The sequence below is a fragment of the Amia ocellicauda genome, chromosome 7 (genome assembly GCF_036373705.1).
Source record: "Amia ocellicauda isolate fAmiCal2 chromosome 7, fAmiCal2.hap1, whole genome shotgun sequence".
In the NCBI taxonomy this organism is placed as follows: domain Eukaryota; kingdom Metazoa; phylum Chordata; class Actinopteri; order Amiiformes; family Amiidae; genus Amia; species Amia ocellicauda.
The window spans coordinates 611,891-629,749 of NC_089856.1; the positions used below are offsets into that span (position 1 = coordinate 611,891).

General features: G+C 50.8%; 1 protein-coding gene across 3 annotated transcripts in view; it reads right to left on the minus strand.

The window, feature by feature from the left end:
* Nucleotides 1-13,381, minus strand: part of pkn1a (protein kinase N1a) — a 33,941-nt gene extending 20,560 nt beyond the window's left edge. Inside the window, exon 1 of one of the 3 annotated variants that reach the window (XM_066707744.1) lies at nt 12,083-13,381. In XM_066707744.1, coding sequence (XP_066563841.1) covers nt 12,083-12,103 — 21 coding nt within the window. In that variant the 5' untranslated portion in view covers nt 12,104-13,381. Of the gene's footprint in view, nt 1-309; nt 689-2,889; nt 3,083-12,082 lie in introns of those variants that run through there. The other 2 variants (XM_066707743.1, XM_066707742.1) reach the window with 2 other exon arrangements.
* Nucleotides 13,382-17,859: the final 4,478 nt, after the last annotated feature.

The window sequence follows — 17,859 nt, forward strand, 5'->3', positions numbered from 1 at the left end:
GGGGGGAAGAGAAACAAGGCAATGAGACAAAAATAAAAAAGCGAGAGAGAGATAAAATAATAAAACAAACCCAACAAACAAACAAGGCCTAATCTTGTACCTGCTGCCGTGGGCTCCGGGCGAAGGATGACGAGAGACGAGAGAAGAGAGAGGGAGGAACGAGACACAGCAAAGTGAGACAGAAGGGACAGAGAGAGAAAAAAGGAACACAAGAAACACACAAATGCACACAACCAACAGCAACACCCGACACCACAGTGCTCGATACCCCAATGCACAACACAACGGGCCGCAGCCCCACTCCCCTACCAGACTCTCGGCCCCCGGTGTGTCCACGGTCCCCTCGTCCCGGGGCCCGGGGCCCTCCTCACCACACGCCTCGCTGGCCATCGTGCTCCCGCACCTCACACCAACGCCAAGCCCTGTCTCTCTCTCACAACCCCCTCCCGCTAACAGCCACCTCCCCCCCGCCGTGCACCGAGAGGACTGGAGCTCCACCGAAACAGAACAGGAAAAAAGCACCGAACTGAAGTGAGCTAAAACCAAACACAGAGACGAGATCCCAGAGACAACGCAAACAGAGAGAGAGAGAGAGAGAGGCGGCCTCTCCCCAACACTTCCTGTTCTCTAACCCTTAATGGAAGGATGGTCTGAATGCACAGTGAGAGAGAGAGAGAGAGAGCGAGAGAGAGAGAGAGAGAGAGATTGAGTGCAGGCGGTGTGGCAGTTGAAAGCAGAGGCACACATTACTTCCTTCCTGCTGTCACCATGCAGCGCAGTGAGGAGGTGAAAGACAAATGAGATGGGCTACTCTCCCTCTCCATCTTTCCCTCTCTCTCCCTCTCTCTCCCTCTCTCTACCTCTCTCACTCTCCCATGGCAGATCTGATCAGAATCTCATAGGCAGTCCTCTCTGCGGTGGGAGTTTGAGGGTGGGGGGGTCAACTAACAGCCCTGAATCTTGACACATGACACACACATGCTCACACACACACACAGGCCACTTCTCTCCATGCTGCAAATGTATACAGAATGAAACTGCAAAAGTCAATGTCTGACGGACAGACTGAACAAATTGTTCCACACACTAGTTCACTGACACCCTGACTGACACACCAACCAACACACCAACCGACAGTTTCTGACACACTGACACACCAACAAACATACCGACTGACACACTGACTGACACACCGACCATTACAGCTATAGTGTCCAAATGTGGGATGCAGACTTTGCCACTGATGTGTGCCCCCGAGTATATTGTTTTCTTCTTCTCATGCCTTGACTGCATTGGAATGAAAACACTTTAAATGCACCAGTACATCACATGTGGCAGCTTTTCCTTCATGTCTTTGATGGCTCAAGTGCAGCTCAAGTGTCTTATTAGTTGATCCAACTGCACGGGTTTATGATGGGATTGTTTACAAAAGCACAACATTCTTCACAGGTCAACCAGCCCCTGTTCCTCTCATGTACACATTTTTCTCATGGGGGGGGGGGGGTTCATGCACCCAGACCCCCCTAGAGGGTGCAGGGTCCCCCCCCCCCCCCCGACACTGTTTACCAAAATCACGTGGGGAAACACTGCACACTGACTGACTGACACACTGACCGACTGACTGACTGACACACCGAATGACACACTGACCAATACACTGACTGACTGGCTGACACACACTGACCGACACACACTAACTGACACACCGCACGACACAGTTGGTGTGACTGACAGACAGTCTGAATAACTTGTGACACAGACTGGCTCACCAACACACTGACTGCCACACCAATTGACTGACACACTGACCGATACACCAGACTGATGGATGACAGACATAGGACAGCAGTTAGAGAACAGTGACCAAGGTGGCAGGAGCAGCTGTGGTCCCAGGTGGGTGGAGGGGAGTGGAGCAGCGTGTCAGGGAGGAACTACAGCACAGGGGCCTGTTGTTGTGAAGGGGAACTGGCCAGTGACACACGAGACGTTCTCCGTCTCTCAACGAGAAGTAACTCACCGCCACCACGGGGCAAGAGCAACACGGGCTGACAGGAACACCGTGAGCTGCGACACACAGGAGCCCAGCACAGCCCAGTCAGTCAGACAGTCAGTGTGTCAGTCAGACCAACAGATCCCTAAGCTACAGCCCAGCACACAGCCCAGTCACTCCGTCAGTCAGTGTGTCAATCACACCAACAGATCCCTAAACTTCTTTAGAGTAAGAGAGGAAAGGGAAGGAGCGAGAAAGAGGGAGGGATATTTACATAAGCAGAGCGAGAGAGAGAAGCAGAGGGCTGTGGAGTCTCTCCCAGAGCTCTCTCTCTTTTATGTGGAAAAGGTCAGCTTCAAAAATAACTGCGCCCCACCTCCCCCGACGCCCAAAACAGGCTCTGAACAATACCTGCAGATCAGAGCACACCCCCACAGCACGGCCGCTGCCCCCCCACGGACACACACACACTGCATCCATGAACAGAAAGCTATCGCCGTGACCGAACACACGGCTATTACAACGGTTATCTTCAGCAGCAGCAGCAGTGTGACAGGGTCCCGGTGGCTGATTACGGGGCTCTGGGGCTCGCCAGCTCTTCTGCTCGTTATTAGCTGCTCATGAGAGACGGCTGCCCATTTGCAGAGCCAGCCAGGGAGGAAGTGAAACCACCACACTTCCTGTCAGCGCTCATGAGCAGCCAGGCGGCCAGGCGGAGCAGAGAGGCACAGAGACAGAGAGAGGAAAGAAAAGGAGACGGAGAAAGCTACAAAAAACAGCTCACCTCAGCTCATTCATCCCTCACTCTCCCTCTCCCCCCCGCTCCCACTCTCTCCCTCTCCCTCACTCTCTCCCTCTCCCTCTCCCACTCTCTCTCTCTCTGCGGGTGGGTTACCTACACTCACAGCGACCCCCATCCATTGCATGCAGATCCTCCCAGCCGCGTCCCTGAGTCTCAGTCCAGGGCTGTGCACTCTCCTCCCTCTCTCTCTCTCTCTCTCTCTCTCACTCTCACTCTCGCTCTCTCTCTCTCTCTCTCTCTCTTTCTGTGCACCTCAGTTCAGTGCTCAGTGTATCTCAGTGAAGTACAGGTCCCTCTCTCTCTCTCTGTCTCTCTCTCTGTCTGTCTCTGTGTTTCAGTCTCTCTCACTGTCTGGGTCTCTGTCCCCCTTTGACTCCCTCACTCTCTCGCTCTCTCGCTCTCTCGCTCTCTCGCTCTGTCAGTGTGTCTCTCAGGCCGCACGGCTCGCCACAGTGAGGGGAACTGACTGAGCACCCGGCTCTTAAAGCTACAGTGCCACTCGCCCACGGGTCCCACTTATACACACACTCACACACACACACACACTGATACAGGTGACACACTGACACACACTCACATCACACACTGATACAGGTGACACACACACTGACACTGACACAGGTCACACACACACACACACACACATACACACTGATATAGGTGACACACACACTGACACTGACTCAGGTCACACACACACACACACACACACACACACACACTGATATAGGTGACACACACACTCACATCAGGTGATACAGGTGACACACACACACACTGACACTGACACAGGTCAAACACACACACACAAACGCTCTGTAAGTGACAGGTGAGTGAAGTGGGTTGTTGTCTCTCTCTGACCAGAGCAGTGTGTTGATATTTGTGCGTGTGACGTGCATGTGGCACAGATGGCTGTGTAGGATGATTGTCGTTCTGCTGGTGATGTTATTACTATCATGGTTTGCGTTATTAGCACTGGGAGAGGAAGCTGAATCACCCTGTGGCCCTCAGTGAGACCCACTTCCTGTGCATTCGCACCGGTACAGAGAAAGGTCAGTGGAAGCTCTCGGCACCGAGAACACACGTGATTTAACATCTCAGCCAAGATGGGGCGGTGAGACGCACAACATGGGCATCACTTCTGACCCGTGTGTCCTGGCAAAGGAGCCTCACTCCACAAGTGCACACACACACACTTGCTCTCTCTCTCTCACACACACAGACACAAACACACACAAACATACACACTCGCTCTCTCTCACACACACACACACGCACACACACACACACTCGCTCTCACACACACACAGACAAAAACATACACACTCACTCTCTCTCTCACACACACACACACACACACACACACACACACACTCGCTCTCTCACACACACACACAATTTCCCCAACTGCTGCCCCCCCCTCTCTGTGGATAGTAGTTTTCTCAGGGTTTCCTGTTTTGTGTTGTTTGTTTTCAGAGCTCCCTGTCCCACTCTCTTCTTTTTGTCGTCTTTCTCTCACTCCCTTGCTCCCCTTTCACTGATGCTAATGTCCTCTCTTCCACCCCCATGTGATTTGTACCTCCCATCCATCTCCATTCATTTGTCATCTCTCCTCCCCCTTCCTTCTCTCCCTCCCTTCCCTTCAGTCACACTTCCTTCTCCCTCACTCCCTTGTTCATCTCATAGGCATTGACTTCCTGAACTCTCAGAACGAAATACGGGGGGGGGGGGGGGCGGGTCGAGAGAGACAAGATTGAATAGCAAGCAAGAGAGAGAGAGAGAGCGTAGGGGAGAGAGCGAAATATGAAAATGAGATGGAAAAAGAAAGAGAGGGAGAGAGGGGCTGGGCTTTGGCAGAGAGCGAGCGCGAGACAGAGCGTGAAAGAAGGGGAATTACAGTGTCTGACTGAGCGAGAGATAGAGAGACAAGGAGGTTAAGTGCCAGATCACTCCCACTGAACACTGTTTAAACCAACACCACAACACGACACACAGGGCCAAGAATTCTCAACCCCTTGGAACTTTATTCCACCTTTTGCTGTGTCTGTGCCTCCGAGTTTCATGCTTTTAAACAAGGATTGTTTTCCACTTCACTCCACACTGATAAGGGGAAAAGGGATTTATTGTGAAAAATATGAAACTGAAATCTCATAACTGGATAAGTCTCCCAAGTCGATCCTTGTTGGAAGTATGTGAGTCTGTTGGGATCGGTCTCCACCTCGATGCGGCCATATTGACCGCTCTTCTGCACAGACCTGTTCATCTCTCCACTAGCGGACATTCACTCCCGTGCTCCTCGGCCGCTCCAGTGCAGTCTGGCCGTGTGCTTCGTGTCGTTGTCCTGCTGAAAGGTGAACTTCAGTCCCAGTATCTTCTTTCTCACAGAGGGCAGCCAGGTTTTCCTCCAGGACTTTTCTGTTCTTTGTTCCCTTCGTTCGCCCTTGTCTCTTGACGAGAGCCCCAGCATGCCGCTGCCCCACCGAGCTTCACAGCAGGGTGGCGTTCGTCCGGTGATGCGCTGTGTTGGGTAACGCTTTGCATTCCAGCCAAAAGGTCCATTTTAGTTTCGTCAGACCACAACTTTGTTTGCCACAGAGCTACAGAATCTCCTGAGTGTTTCAGGTGGACTTGCTTGAGTAATGGCTTCCTATTTGCCGCCCTACCATACGGGCCAGATGTGTGCAGTGCTGGGACACTTGTCACACGAACACTGTGACCAGTCTTGGGCATAAAAGCCTGCAGCTCTTGCAAAGTCACCATTGGCCTCCCGGTCGCCTCTCTGATCCGTCTCCTTCTCACTCACTTATCCAGTCTGATCTAGCAGGGTCTTGGTGGTGCCACACACCTTCCACTTCCTAATCATTGTGTTGACCGTACTCCTGGAGATAGTCAAGGCCTCTGATATTCATCTCCTGATCTGTGCCTTTCTACAGCTCTGTCCTGGATTTTCACTGGAAGCTGCTTGGTGCTCATGGTTGAGTCTTTGCTCTGAAACGCACAACCCAGCAGAGGGACCTACTGGACCTGCTGACTTTCACCTGAAACCACGTGAATCACTACAGTTTCACACAGGTGGGGCCACTTGGTGTGAGATATTGAATGTAATTGCGTAAACCTGAGCTAATTTAGGACTGCCAATACAAGGGGGGTGGACACTTATCCAATCAAGCTATTTCAGTTTTTCTTTCATTTTCTACAAATGTCTAGAATATCTTTTCACTTGGAAGTGGTGTGATGGGATGAGTAGATGAACTTGGGAAAAGTGAAATGGCAGCAGCAGTGTTAGTTTGGTTTTAGTTTTTATACTATTACTACACTGCAGCTGTGCGCCTCAGTGAGTCTTCAGCCTCACAGTTTCACAGAACAACTATACAACACAACACAACCGCACAGCACAATGCGACACAGTGGCAGCGCAGCACAGTAGTGCGGTTGAGGGGAGCAGGCCGTGTGTTTGTGCTGCTGAAGCTTCTCAACACTAATACAGATAGATGGTGTTTCTCTCTCTGACCACCAGGCTGGATCTGAGCTCTGCAGCCTGGGGCGGGGGGGGAGGAGAGTTTGACAGGGTAACCCGACACCCCCTGTCCAGCCAGCCCCCCAGGGAGGAGAGATGGGGGGGATTGAATAGTGTCTTTATTTGGCAAGAAGAAAGAAAGAGACAAAGACAAAGAGAGAGAGAGAGAGAGAGAGAGAGTCGAGAGAGAGAGTAGAGAGGGAGAGAGGGGCAGATCAAGGGCAGGGAGAGCTGTGATATACGATTTATACAATTTGATTTATAAAGATCCATCTATAGATCCGTCCAGATGTCTGTCTGTCCAGAGTTTATATACATCACACCCCACAAACCCCTCCCTATCTCCCTATTTCCCTGTCCTCTCTCTCTCTCTCTCCCCCTCTCGCCTCTCCCTCTCTCCAGACTCCTCTCCAGCTCCCTCTCTCTCTCCATAGACACACTCCTCTCCAGCCTGCCCCCTCTCACACTCACGCGCTCTCTCTCTCCCCACAGGGCTGTTATAATACAGCAGTAATCTAATAATAAGGAGGCTTTTGTACTGTAACAGCAGGATAAGTGAGGCCAGACACTGTATACACACTCACACACACAACACACACACAGACACACACACACTCACTCACACACACACAAACACTCACTCACTGATACACACACGCACACACACACTCTCACACACACACACACACTCACACTCTGACTTTAATACACACACACACTCTCACACACACACACACACACACACACACACACACACTCACACATACACTCTGACTTTAATACACACACACAGCCTGTTTCCTTATGTTTGTGAGCCGTGTGCTGGGGATTTATGTAAACAAATGCACGAGAGACACAAATAGATTCTACTTTTGTGAATGAATGAATTAATTAATGAATGAAGGGTAACCCATGTCTGAATGGCAGCTGGAGGCAGCAGAGGGGCTGTGGGCCACAGAGCCCAGTGTGTGAAAAAAAACCAAGAGCCTCAGCACAGAGGAGGCAATGAATGGGTCCATTGTACCGGTGTCAACTCTCTGAGAGGGAGAGGAGAGAGAGGGAGAGAGAGGGAGGGTGAAAGAGAGGGACAGAGAGAGAGAGACTGAGATAGAGAGAAAGGGAGACAGTAACAGAGGAAAGGTGAGGGGGTAACAGGGAGACAAACAGAGAGGTAGTGAGACAGACAGACAATCACACACTGACACACAGAGAGAAACACAAACACGCCGGCCTGTACATCCATCCATCCATCCTTCCAGACAGACAGACGGACGGATGGATGGACGGATGGACAGGCAGGCAGACAGACAGACTCATGACACTCCCAGTCCCCACTAGGGGGTGCTGCAGCAACAGCCTCTATAATATCCTCCCTATACGATCACAAGCACAGCACATTAAACTTAACTCTCCTCCACACATTTATATTGTGAACAAATGTACACATATTTAAACCAGGCATTTAAAACACACAAACACACTTTTTGAAGATGCTCTGAGCCTTTTCATCCCACCCGAGCTGCTAATTAATCTGTGGATTGCACTAATGAATCACTAAACGACCAGCAGTGTCAGGGCCCGTGTGCAGCCAGCGTTCCGCCCAGCACCCTGTGACCTCACCAGAGCCCCGCCCAGCACCCTGTGACCTCACCACGGAACACCATCGCCATGGCGACACTGCTCCAGGTAACCAGATACAGCTACCTGTGTCACCTCCGTCCCTGCGTCTCTCTCTCACCCTTCCTCTTTCTCTCCCTCCTGTGTCCCTGCCTCCCTCTCCGTCCTGCCTGTAATCTGAGCTGCTCACCTTCCTGTGTGCAAACAAGACCATTGTTTATCTGACCTGTGCACTGTCTCTGTCAGTCTGTGAGAGTGTGTATCTATATGTGTTTCAGTGTGTGTCTGCGTGAGTCTCTGTGTGTGTGAGTCTGAGTGTGTGTGTGTGTGTGTGTCTGAGTCTGAGTGTGTGTGTGAGTGAGATTGTGTGTGTCTGTGTGTGTGTGTGTGTGTGTGTGTGTGTGTGTCTGTGTGTGTCTGTGTGAGTCTCTCTGTGTGTGCGAGTCTGAGTGTGTGTGTGTGTGTGTGAGTGAGATTGTGTGTGTGTCTGTGTGTGTGTGTGTGTGTGTCTGCATGAGTCTCTCTGTATGTGAGTCTGAGTGTGTGTGTGTGTGTGTGTGTGTGTGTGTGTAAGTGAGTCTCTGGGTCAGTTCGTCACGGTGTCTCACTCAGTCTGATTATTTTTAGCTCCAGACCTGAGCGAACCCTCCCGGTTCCAGGGGACTGAGTCACCGCCCCCTAGCTGTGCCCCCCAGCTGTGCCCCGCCGCCCTGCCCCCAGTCACACCGTCTGGACAGCGAGTCACACCCCACACCGCCAGCCCCGTCAACTGAGCATCGGATGGAGTAATTGGTTTAATTAGGCCCCAATGATTAGGACTGGTCTCGTTGACACTGTGGAGCTGTGGAGTGATTTAGACGCATTATGTCCTCAAATTGACCTCATGTTAATTGGACCTGGGGGGTTGTGAACCCTGGCTCTCACTGCAGTTCGCACCAACCCACACCACCAGGGGCACGGCAAGCTGCAGCACGAGCTCAGTGTCAGAGCAGATCAGGTAACCTCCCCCCCGACCCGCACGCACGTTGTCACAGCACCCCAGTCTCCCATTACAGCGCTGCGCTCTCGTGCCATGGCTCCCCGAGGACAGCATGCCGGCGGTGTCGCACCTGAGCACCAGAACACACACGGCCCTGCAGGGGGGCAAGTCGGTCACACACTGCGCCACTCTGCCCGCCCCTCTGCCTGCCGTGCCCCGGCCAGGATAAATACAATTAAAAACCCAATCGACATTTCTGAGAGACACCCGGGGCAGAAACACTCAGCACAGGCAGGATTTCACAGGGTTACATAAGAGCACTGTGGACACAGAGAGAGAGGGAGGGGATGGGAGAGAGGGATGGAGATAAGGTGGGGGAGAGAGAGAGAGAGAGTGACAGATGGATGGAGAGAGGGAGAGATAGGGGAGAGGCATGGAGATAAGGGAGAGATGGGGAGACAGAGGGAGAGGGACGTTAGAGCATCCAATTTGGTGTTGTATCCCTCCCTGCTTCCCCTTCTCCCTCCCTCCATCCCCCTCTCTCTGTCTCCCTCCACGGGGACACACTGCAATAATCCTCTCTGGCTGTAATGAAGCACAGTGTCAGCTGCCACCGGTCAGGTGTTTCATTTTAAAAACTCCCACAGTGCTCTCTGTCTGTCTGTCTGGTCGTCTCTCTCTCTCTCTCTCTCTCTCTCTCTCTCTCTCTCTCTCTTTCAAAACTGCGTCCACAGAGCCAGCAGCGTGTCCCCCCACAGCACTGCGACCCCCATTAGGGAGCTGCACCACCTGTCAGCAGGCAGCAATAACAATAATATTAGTGTTTGACTCACTGCCGTTACACTGTCACTGACACCGACACACATACACACAGTCACTGACATACTGGTTTGCGAAAGCCTGCCCCTATCGAGGGTCATTCCCCTGCGGCAGGAGGCCCAGGCGCATTGTGGGATAGTGCTGCTGCCCATGTGTGGATTCATATTGAACAGGAGCTAAACGAGCGGAGCCTCCAGACACTTGAACAGCAAGAAAACCCCCGTGTGGGAAACAGAGCAGCGAGCAAATATTTGTGTAAGAATAATAACACTGATACTAACGATAACAATAGGTGCTTGAAGAACAGCTACTGTCTTTTCTGTGTCATGCTTGTGAACTACAAAACATCATGATTCATATGAACATTGTCATTATTAGCCTGTGATTATGAATATTAACCAAAGACCTGCTTCTACACATGGAGAGCGAGAGTGACAGAGTGGTTTGATTTTCTTTGTGTATCAAAAACATTACGTTAACGATGGAAAATTAATTCACTGGACGCAAACATAATAAAAGTAGAAGACACAACCGCATTTGCTAAAACCCACTCCGTCTTGGCAGGGGCGGCACCACGGCGCTGCGTGGACTGAGGGGCCCGTGTGCTTTGACAGACCCATCTGAACGGCCAGGCAGATGGTGGTGGAGAGTTCCTACTGAGAGGAAGGTGTCAGTGACCGAGGCAGGAGGGGACGCTGCAGAGAGACACACAAGACAAATGCGTCCACATCACCGTGGATGTTCATCAAGATGGCAAAGCATCCCGTGGAGTTTTGTGGAAAAGTTTCTCTGCAGTTTCACCTCGTAACAACTTTATTCCTTATGAATTATACAACTATAAACCCTCTGCTCATATTTCTATAAGCCTTCAGTTGCCGGGCCTCCCCTGTCTTAAACATGAGCCATGACTGATATTGCAGTAAAGCAGGTCCGATGAACAGCTCTAACATCCACTGCAGCCGGAGAGATCCATCCTGCAAAACACTCTCTCTCTCTCTTACTCCTTGCCACTCTCTCACTCTTTGCCCACTCTCTGCCCACTGTCTCACTCTTTGCCCACTCTCTGCCCACTCTCTCACTCTTTGTCCACACTCTGCCCACTCTTTCACTCTTTGCTCACTCTCTCACTCTTTGCCCATGCTCTGCCCACACTCTTACTCTTTGCCCACTCTTCCACTCTCTGCCCACTCTGTGCCCACTCTCTCACTCTCTGCCCACTCTTTTACTACTTGCCCACTCTCTCACTCTTTGCCCACGCTCTGCCCACTCTCTCACTCTTTGCCTACTCTTCCACTCTCTGCCCACTCTGTGCCCATTCTCTCACTCTGCCACTCTTTTACTCCTTGCCCACTCTCTCACTCTTTGCTCACTCTCTCACTCTCTCTGCCCACTCTCCCACTCTCTGCCAACTCTCTGTCCACTCTCTCGCTCTGCCCACTCTCTCACTCTTTGCTCACTCTCCCACTCTCTCCCCAGTCTCTCTCTGTCATGACCCCCTAACATTTTGGAATCCCCTCACATTTCTACAACTTGGGGGAGAAATTCCCCTTCACAAAAAATAAAAAATCAAGCCCAGCACTCTCTCTTACACACACACACACACTCCACAATTACACACCCAGTCTGGAATGGCATGGTTTGCTCTTGAGTGACACTGCGTGTCTGTCCTGTGCCACACTGTGTCTGTCTTCTTGTTATTGCATTTTAAATTTTAAAGTGGTTACAATGTAAAAACAATGTAACTCCAGGGCAGCAGTGTGTATAGCAGTCAAGACTCTGGGCTCCTGAGTGGGGGGCAGGGGGTCAGTCCCAGTGGGGAGGCTCTGCTGCTGTACCCCTGAGCGAGGCACTGTACCCAGAATGCACCAGTACAAACCCTGATGTATCCATGGGCCACTGGGTGGACAAATAATGTGATACAGTGTAACAACTGTAAATCGCCCTGGAAAAGAGCTCTGCTAAGAAATATAATGATTACTCTGGGGTGACTCTTTCCATTGCATGTTCAGAAACACAAAGTACTGTCCCTGCAAACAGAGAATCTTCACATCATTTCAGTTCTACTGGTATATATTGTGCTTCTGTTTCGGTCCGGGTTAAACAACCCTCTCCCGGCACACCGGAACACCGGAAACTTTCCAAAGCAAGGCATCTGTCATTGAGTGTGTGTGTGAGTGAGTGTGTGTGTGTGTGTGAGAGAGTGTGAGAGTGTGTTAGTGTGTGTGAGAGAGAGAGTGTGAGTGTGAGAGAGTGAGAGTGAGAGTGTGAGTGTGTGCTTCACACACAGATCATACAGAATCAATAACCACACCAATAAACACTCTCTCCACGAGTCACTTCAAACTCCCGTCCACTCACTTGTATCGAGTCGTTGGCCATCCTGTCCACCGTGTCCGGCTCTCTCTCTCTCTCTCTCCTTCTCCGGTTTCCTGTCCCGTCCGCTTCTGTAGTTCTTCTCCTTTAATGCACAGCAGATCCCTATCAACGTATACCGTTCCCTGCGACTCCGTGCGCCTATTATAATTATTATTATTAGTAGTAGTAGTAGTAGTAGTTGTAATAGCAGTAGTAGTAGCAGTAGTATTACTCCTGAGTCCAAGCCACGGAAAGTTGCGCCTGACCGCGGCTACAGCCCCCGTGTCTCCCCGGGTCTCTGTCGCTGTCCCGCCGCCTGCCACCGACCCGAGCGGCTCCGCGGCGCACAGAGCATCGCCGGCTCCCCGGGCTGAGCTGGGCTTCCCGGGCTGGGCTGCGGCTGCGTGTTCCCCTGCTCTGGAGACAGACCCCTGCAGTCCTCCGGCAAAATAAGGTCCAATAAATGAACGGTGATATAACAGGAATCGCCAAAGCGCCGTTGTGTTCAAAAGAAACTGCCCGTCAAAGTGCGCAGTGGACAGTCTTGTGTCTCGCAGAGGCGCCGAGTGCCAGTCCGTGGTGTAGTAGTGCAGCTACACACACACAACCATTATAGTGCAGCTACACACACACAACCATTATAGTGCAGCTACACACACACAACCATTATAGTGCAGCTACACACACACAACCATTATAGTGCAGCTACACACACACAACCGTTATAGTGCAGCTACACACACACAACCGTTATAGTGCAGCTACACACACACAACCATTATAGTGCAGCTACACACACACAACCCCCTGCGCTCCGAGCTTAGCATCACTGTCGAGCCGTGCGCCTCTCTCTCTCTCTCTCTCTCTCTCTCTCTTTCTCTCTCTCTCTCTCTCTCTCTCTCTCTTACGACGGGCGGGCAGCACTGATACACATCGCCAGTCCTTTCTTCCCCAAACGACACAAAAAAGAAAAACTGGGGGCTGGTTGGGGGGGTCGGGGGTATCAAACAGCCTATTTCCGTCACAGCCAAAGAGGCATCCCGACCAGCACTGCTCCGGCCCCGGGTTCAATAATAACACGATCTGTCTGTTTACAGGATAATAGAGGAGTATTGAGCGACGGCGGTCCCGCCCAGCGGCCAGCGACTCGTGAGTGTGTGTGTCCGTCCGGCGGTGTGTCCGTCCGGCTGCTGGCCCTCCGCGCACTCGCACAGCGCATGTGACCGGCGGGTTTCCACGCTGTCTCTGTGTCCCGCTGAGGATTGGCCAGTGTGGATTATTCATGAGCTGTAATGCACTTCACTGACAGCACACTGTGGACTGAGCGGCTGCTGTAGCCGAGCCTTGAAAGAGCTCTGCGGGGGGGTGTTATGGATGTGTGTTACGTTGGAGCTCATACTCAGCACTCACACACTGCTGCCGAGTATAGAGCAACAGGAAGTGCTCTGCTATCCTGTCCTCCTGACAGGAAGTTGCTCTTTCTTACCAAATGTTCTCCAAGCAGGCTTACGTCCTCTCCATCCCCAATGCCCCCTTCCCCCCGGCCCCCAAATACCTCAACACTCGAAAAGAGAGCGAGGAGGAGAGGAGAGGAAGAGTGTATCAAGCAGTCAGAAATATAGACCCCCACCACTCTTGGTGTAAAAAGTGTCTTGTAAATTCAGTCTTAGACACTCATACACACAGACACACACGGAGTCACACAAACTCACGCACTGAGACTCACTGAGTCACACAAACTCACACACTGAGACACACACTGAGACTCACACGCGGACACACACTGAGTCACACAAACTCACACACTGAGACTCACTGAGTCACACAAACTCACACACTGAGACACACACTGAGACTCACACGCAGACACACACTGAGTCACACAAACTCACACACTGAGACTCACTGAGTCACACAAACTCACACACTGAGACACACACTGAGACTCACACGCAGACACACACTGAGTCACACAAACTCACACACTGAGACTCACTGAGTCACACAAACTCACACACTGAGACACACACTGAGACTCACACGCAGACACACACTGAGTCACACAAACTCACACACTGAGACACACACTGAGACTCACACGCGGACACACACTGAGTCACACAAACTCACGCTCACACTGATGCGTGGCAGCCACGAATATAAAAGGTTTGATGCAAATATCAGATTTGCTTACAAGCAGCTTCACCAAAGGCCAGGGCAATGCACAGGGGCTGGGGGAGGGACGGAGAGAGAGAGAGAGAGAGAGAGAGAGAGAGAGAGAGAGGGAAGGAAGGAAGGAAATCCATCTATTTCTGTGACAGTATCCAGCAGTCACCCCAGTGGCAGTAGGGCAACAGCAGTCATGTTGTGAGTGGTGGCAACAGGAACTGTAGCAATAGTGGCAGCCTTTTGCTGAAGTACCAACAGTAGAAACAGCAGTAGCAGTAGCAATAGAGGCAGTAGCAGTAACAGTAGCAGTAGCAATAGGGGCAATAACAGTTATAGTAGCAGTAACAGTAGCAGTAGGGGCAATAACAGTTACAGTAGCAGTAGCAGTAGCAATAGGGGCAGTAGCAGTAACAGTAGCAGTAGGGCAATAACAATTGCAGTAGCAGTAGGGGCAATAACAGAAACAGTAGCAGTAGGGGCAATAACAGTAGCAGTAGTAGTAGGGGCAGTAGCAGTAGCAGTAGGGGCAGTAGCGGTAGCAGTAGGGGCAGTAGCGGTAGCAGTAGGGGCTATAGCTATAGCAGTAACTGTAACTGCTGCTGCTGCTGACACATCAGTGCTGTATGAGTCTGTGGTTAATGTATGTCTCTGTCTGCTGGGCGTGTCCAGTGACAGGAGGATCCATGACTGTCCGCTGCTGTCCGCGCTGTGCTCTGGCGCCCCCTGGTGGCGGGAGGCGTCTCAGTTGAATAATGCAGCGGGGTAAGACCACTTCATCTGATACTGTTACTGTACTGTTACTACACTGCTACTACGGCTACTGCAACTACTACTACTGTTACTGTTACTACTGTTACACTGCTACTGTACTCTTACTGCTGTTACTACACTGCTACTCTACTGTTACTACACTGCTACTACTGCCACTGTTACTACACTGCTACTGCAAATACTACTACTGTTACTGTTACTACACTCATACGGTACTGTTACTACACTGCTACTCTACTGTTCCTACTGTTACTACACTGCTACTACTGCCACTGTTACTACACTGCTACTGCAACTACTACTAGTACGGACTGCTCTCACCTGTTTCTCCTCCTACCTCAGTCCTACCAAGTGACATGGCGAGGCTCCTCATCCACCCCTCAACCTCTCCTCACAGGCGTTCCCCAAGGCTCTGTCCTGGGCCCGCTCCTGTTCTCTCTCTACACTCGCTCCCTGGGCCCCCTCATCGCATCCCATGGTTTCTCCTACCACTTCTACGCTGATGATGCCCAGATCTTCCTGTCTTTCCCATCTTCTGACCCTCTCATCCCCTCACACATCTCTTCCTGCTTGTCTGCCATTTCCGCCTGGATGCACTCGCACCACCTCAAGCTCAACCTCTCCAAATCAGATCTCCTGTTTTTCCCCCACTCTTCCTCACCTTCTGCTGACCTCCCCATCTCGATCCCCTTGGAATCCACCACACTCTCTCCTTCTTCTTCCGCTAAAAATCTAGGAGTCACCCTCGATCCTGCGCTCTCCTACTCCCAGCACATCACCACGCTGACACACACCTGTAGATTCTTCCTGAGCAACATATGCCAGATCCGTCCCTTCCTCACCGACTACTTGACTCAGCTACTCGTCCAGTCACTGGTCCTCTCCCGCCTGGACTACTGTAACTCCCTCCCGGCCGGCCTGCCTGCATCCACTACCCGCCGCTCCAGCTCATCCAGAACTCTGCGGCTCGTCTGGTGTCTCTCTGCCCCGATTCACACGCTACTCCACTGCTCTGCTCCCTCCACTGGCTCCCGATAGCGGCACGCATTCAGTTCAAGACATTGACCCTCACCTACCGCTGTCTCACCACACGGCACCAAGCTACCTTAAGTCACTCGTCTCTCCATACATCCCCTCCAGACCACTGCGCTCCTCCAGTGCCAGAAGACTAACTCTGCCTCCTCTCCACTCTCCTTCCTCCAGAGCCGCTCCTTCTCATCCCTGGCCCCTAAGTGGTGGAACGACCTGCCCACCGAAGTCAAAACAGCAGAGTCCCTGACCTCATTCCGGCGCTTACTCAAGACGCATCTCTTCCCACAGCACTTGTAATATTAGTCCTCTATTGCTGCTAGATGCACTTCAGCTTATTATGCTCCTCGTGTTCTTGATTGTTTTCCCCCTTGCTCCCTTTCCCGTAGCCCTCGTCTGTAACCCGACATCTTGACAGCACTTAGCTTTCACCGTCCAGGATGTAGGAAGTCTCTTACTGTACTTGTGTAAATTGTAAATTGGAATTGTAAATTGTATTGAATTTGTAATGATTGATGCCTTGTACTTCTCCGTATTTTTGCACTTATGTTGTAAGTCGCCCTGGATAAGGGCGTCTGCTAAGAAATAAAAATAATAATAATAATAAAAATAATAATAATAATAATAATAATAATAATAATAATAATAATAATTCTGTTACTGTTACTACTGTTACTTTACTGCTACTGTTCTGTAAATACTGTTACTACACTGCTACTGAAAGTACTGCCACTGTACTCTTGCTACTGTTACTACTGTTACTACACTGCTACTCTACTGTTACTACTGTTACTACTGTTACTACACTGCTACTGCAGGAACTGCTACTGAACTGTTACTACTGTTACTGAACTGCTACTGTACTGTTACTACACTGCTGCTGTACTGTTACTACTGTAACTACACTGCTACTGTACTGTTACTGTTACTACACACCTACTGCAACTACTGCTACTGCACTGTTACTGCACTGCTACTGTACTGTTACTACACTTATACTGCAAGTACTGCTACTATAATGTTACTACTGTTACTACACTGTTACTGCACCTACTGCTGCTGCTGTGTTTCCAGACATTGTTGCTGCCAGTGATTCTCTTCCTACAGTTACTCTACGAGTCACAGTTACTCTCACTGTGTTGCCAGTGCCATCTGGTGGGTCAGAGCAGCGCAGCCCGACTGACACACTGCAGCCTCAAACGCACTTTATTGCCATGACTGAGTGACAGACGGGCCCAGAGCTCAGGATCAGGGGTGTGGAGCACAACACACAGCCATCACAAAGCTAACACTTCAACACTAAAGACAGGCGTACTTACATAACATGTATTACGATACATTAAGGAAACTACACTATCTCTCTAAGCTTATTATTATTTTACCACTGGTTTGCCTTGAAGTGCTTAATGGTGCTACACAAACTACATCAACATACAGAATACAACACGACACAATGCACTAATCTCTGAGTGAAAGCCGCCGGATTTCACACCTAGAAGTTGCTCAACAGTCAGTAACTCAGTCATGGGTTCAACAGCAGAATGACAGCCAATCACAGCGCAAAATGGCTTCTTCTCAGCCCCTTCCACCACACTTTGTCTTTGCCTTATTGGACTCCTATTTGCATATTATAATAGTATGATTTTAAAACAGCTGAATGACTGATAATACTATTACTTCTATTACAAACTAGCTCTGATATTAACCTGCAGACTTCCATATATGTCATATCCAGTAATATAGCATGCAAAAAGAACTGCAGACAAAGTATCTTCAGAATATTTTATTGCAATGTCTCGTATGGGCAGAAC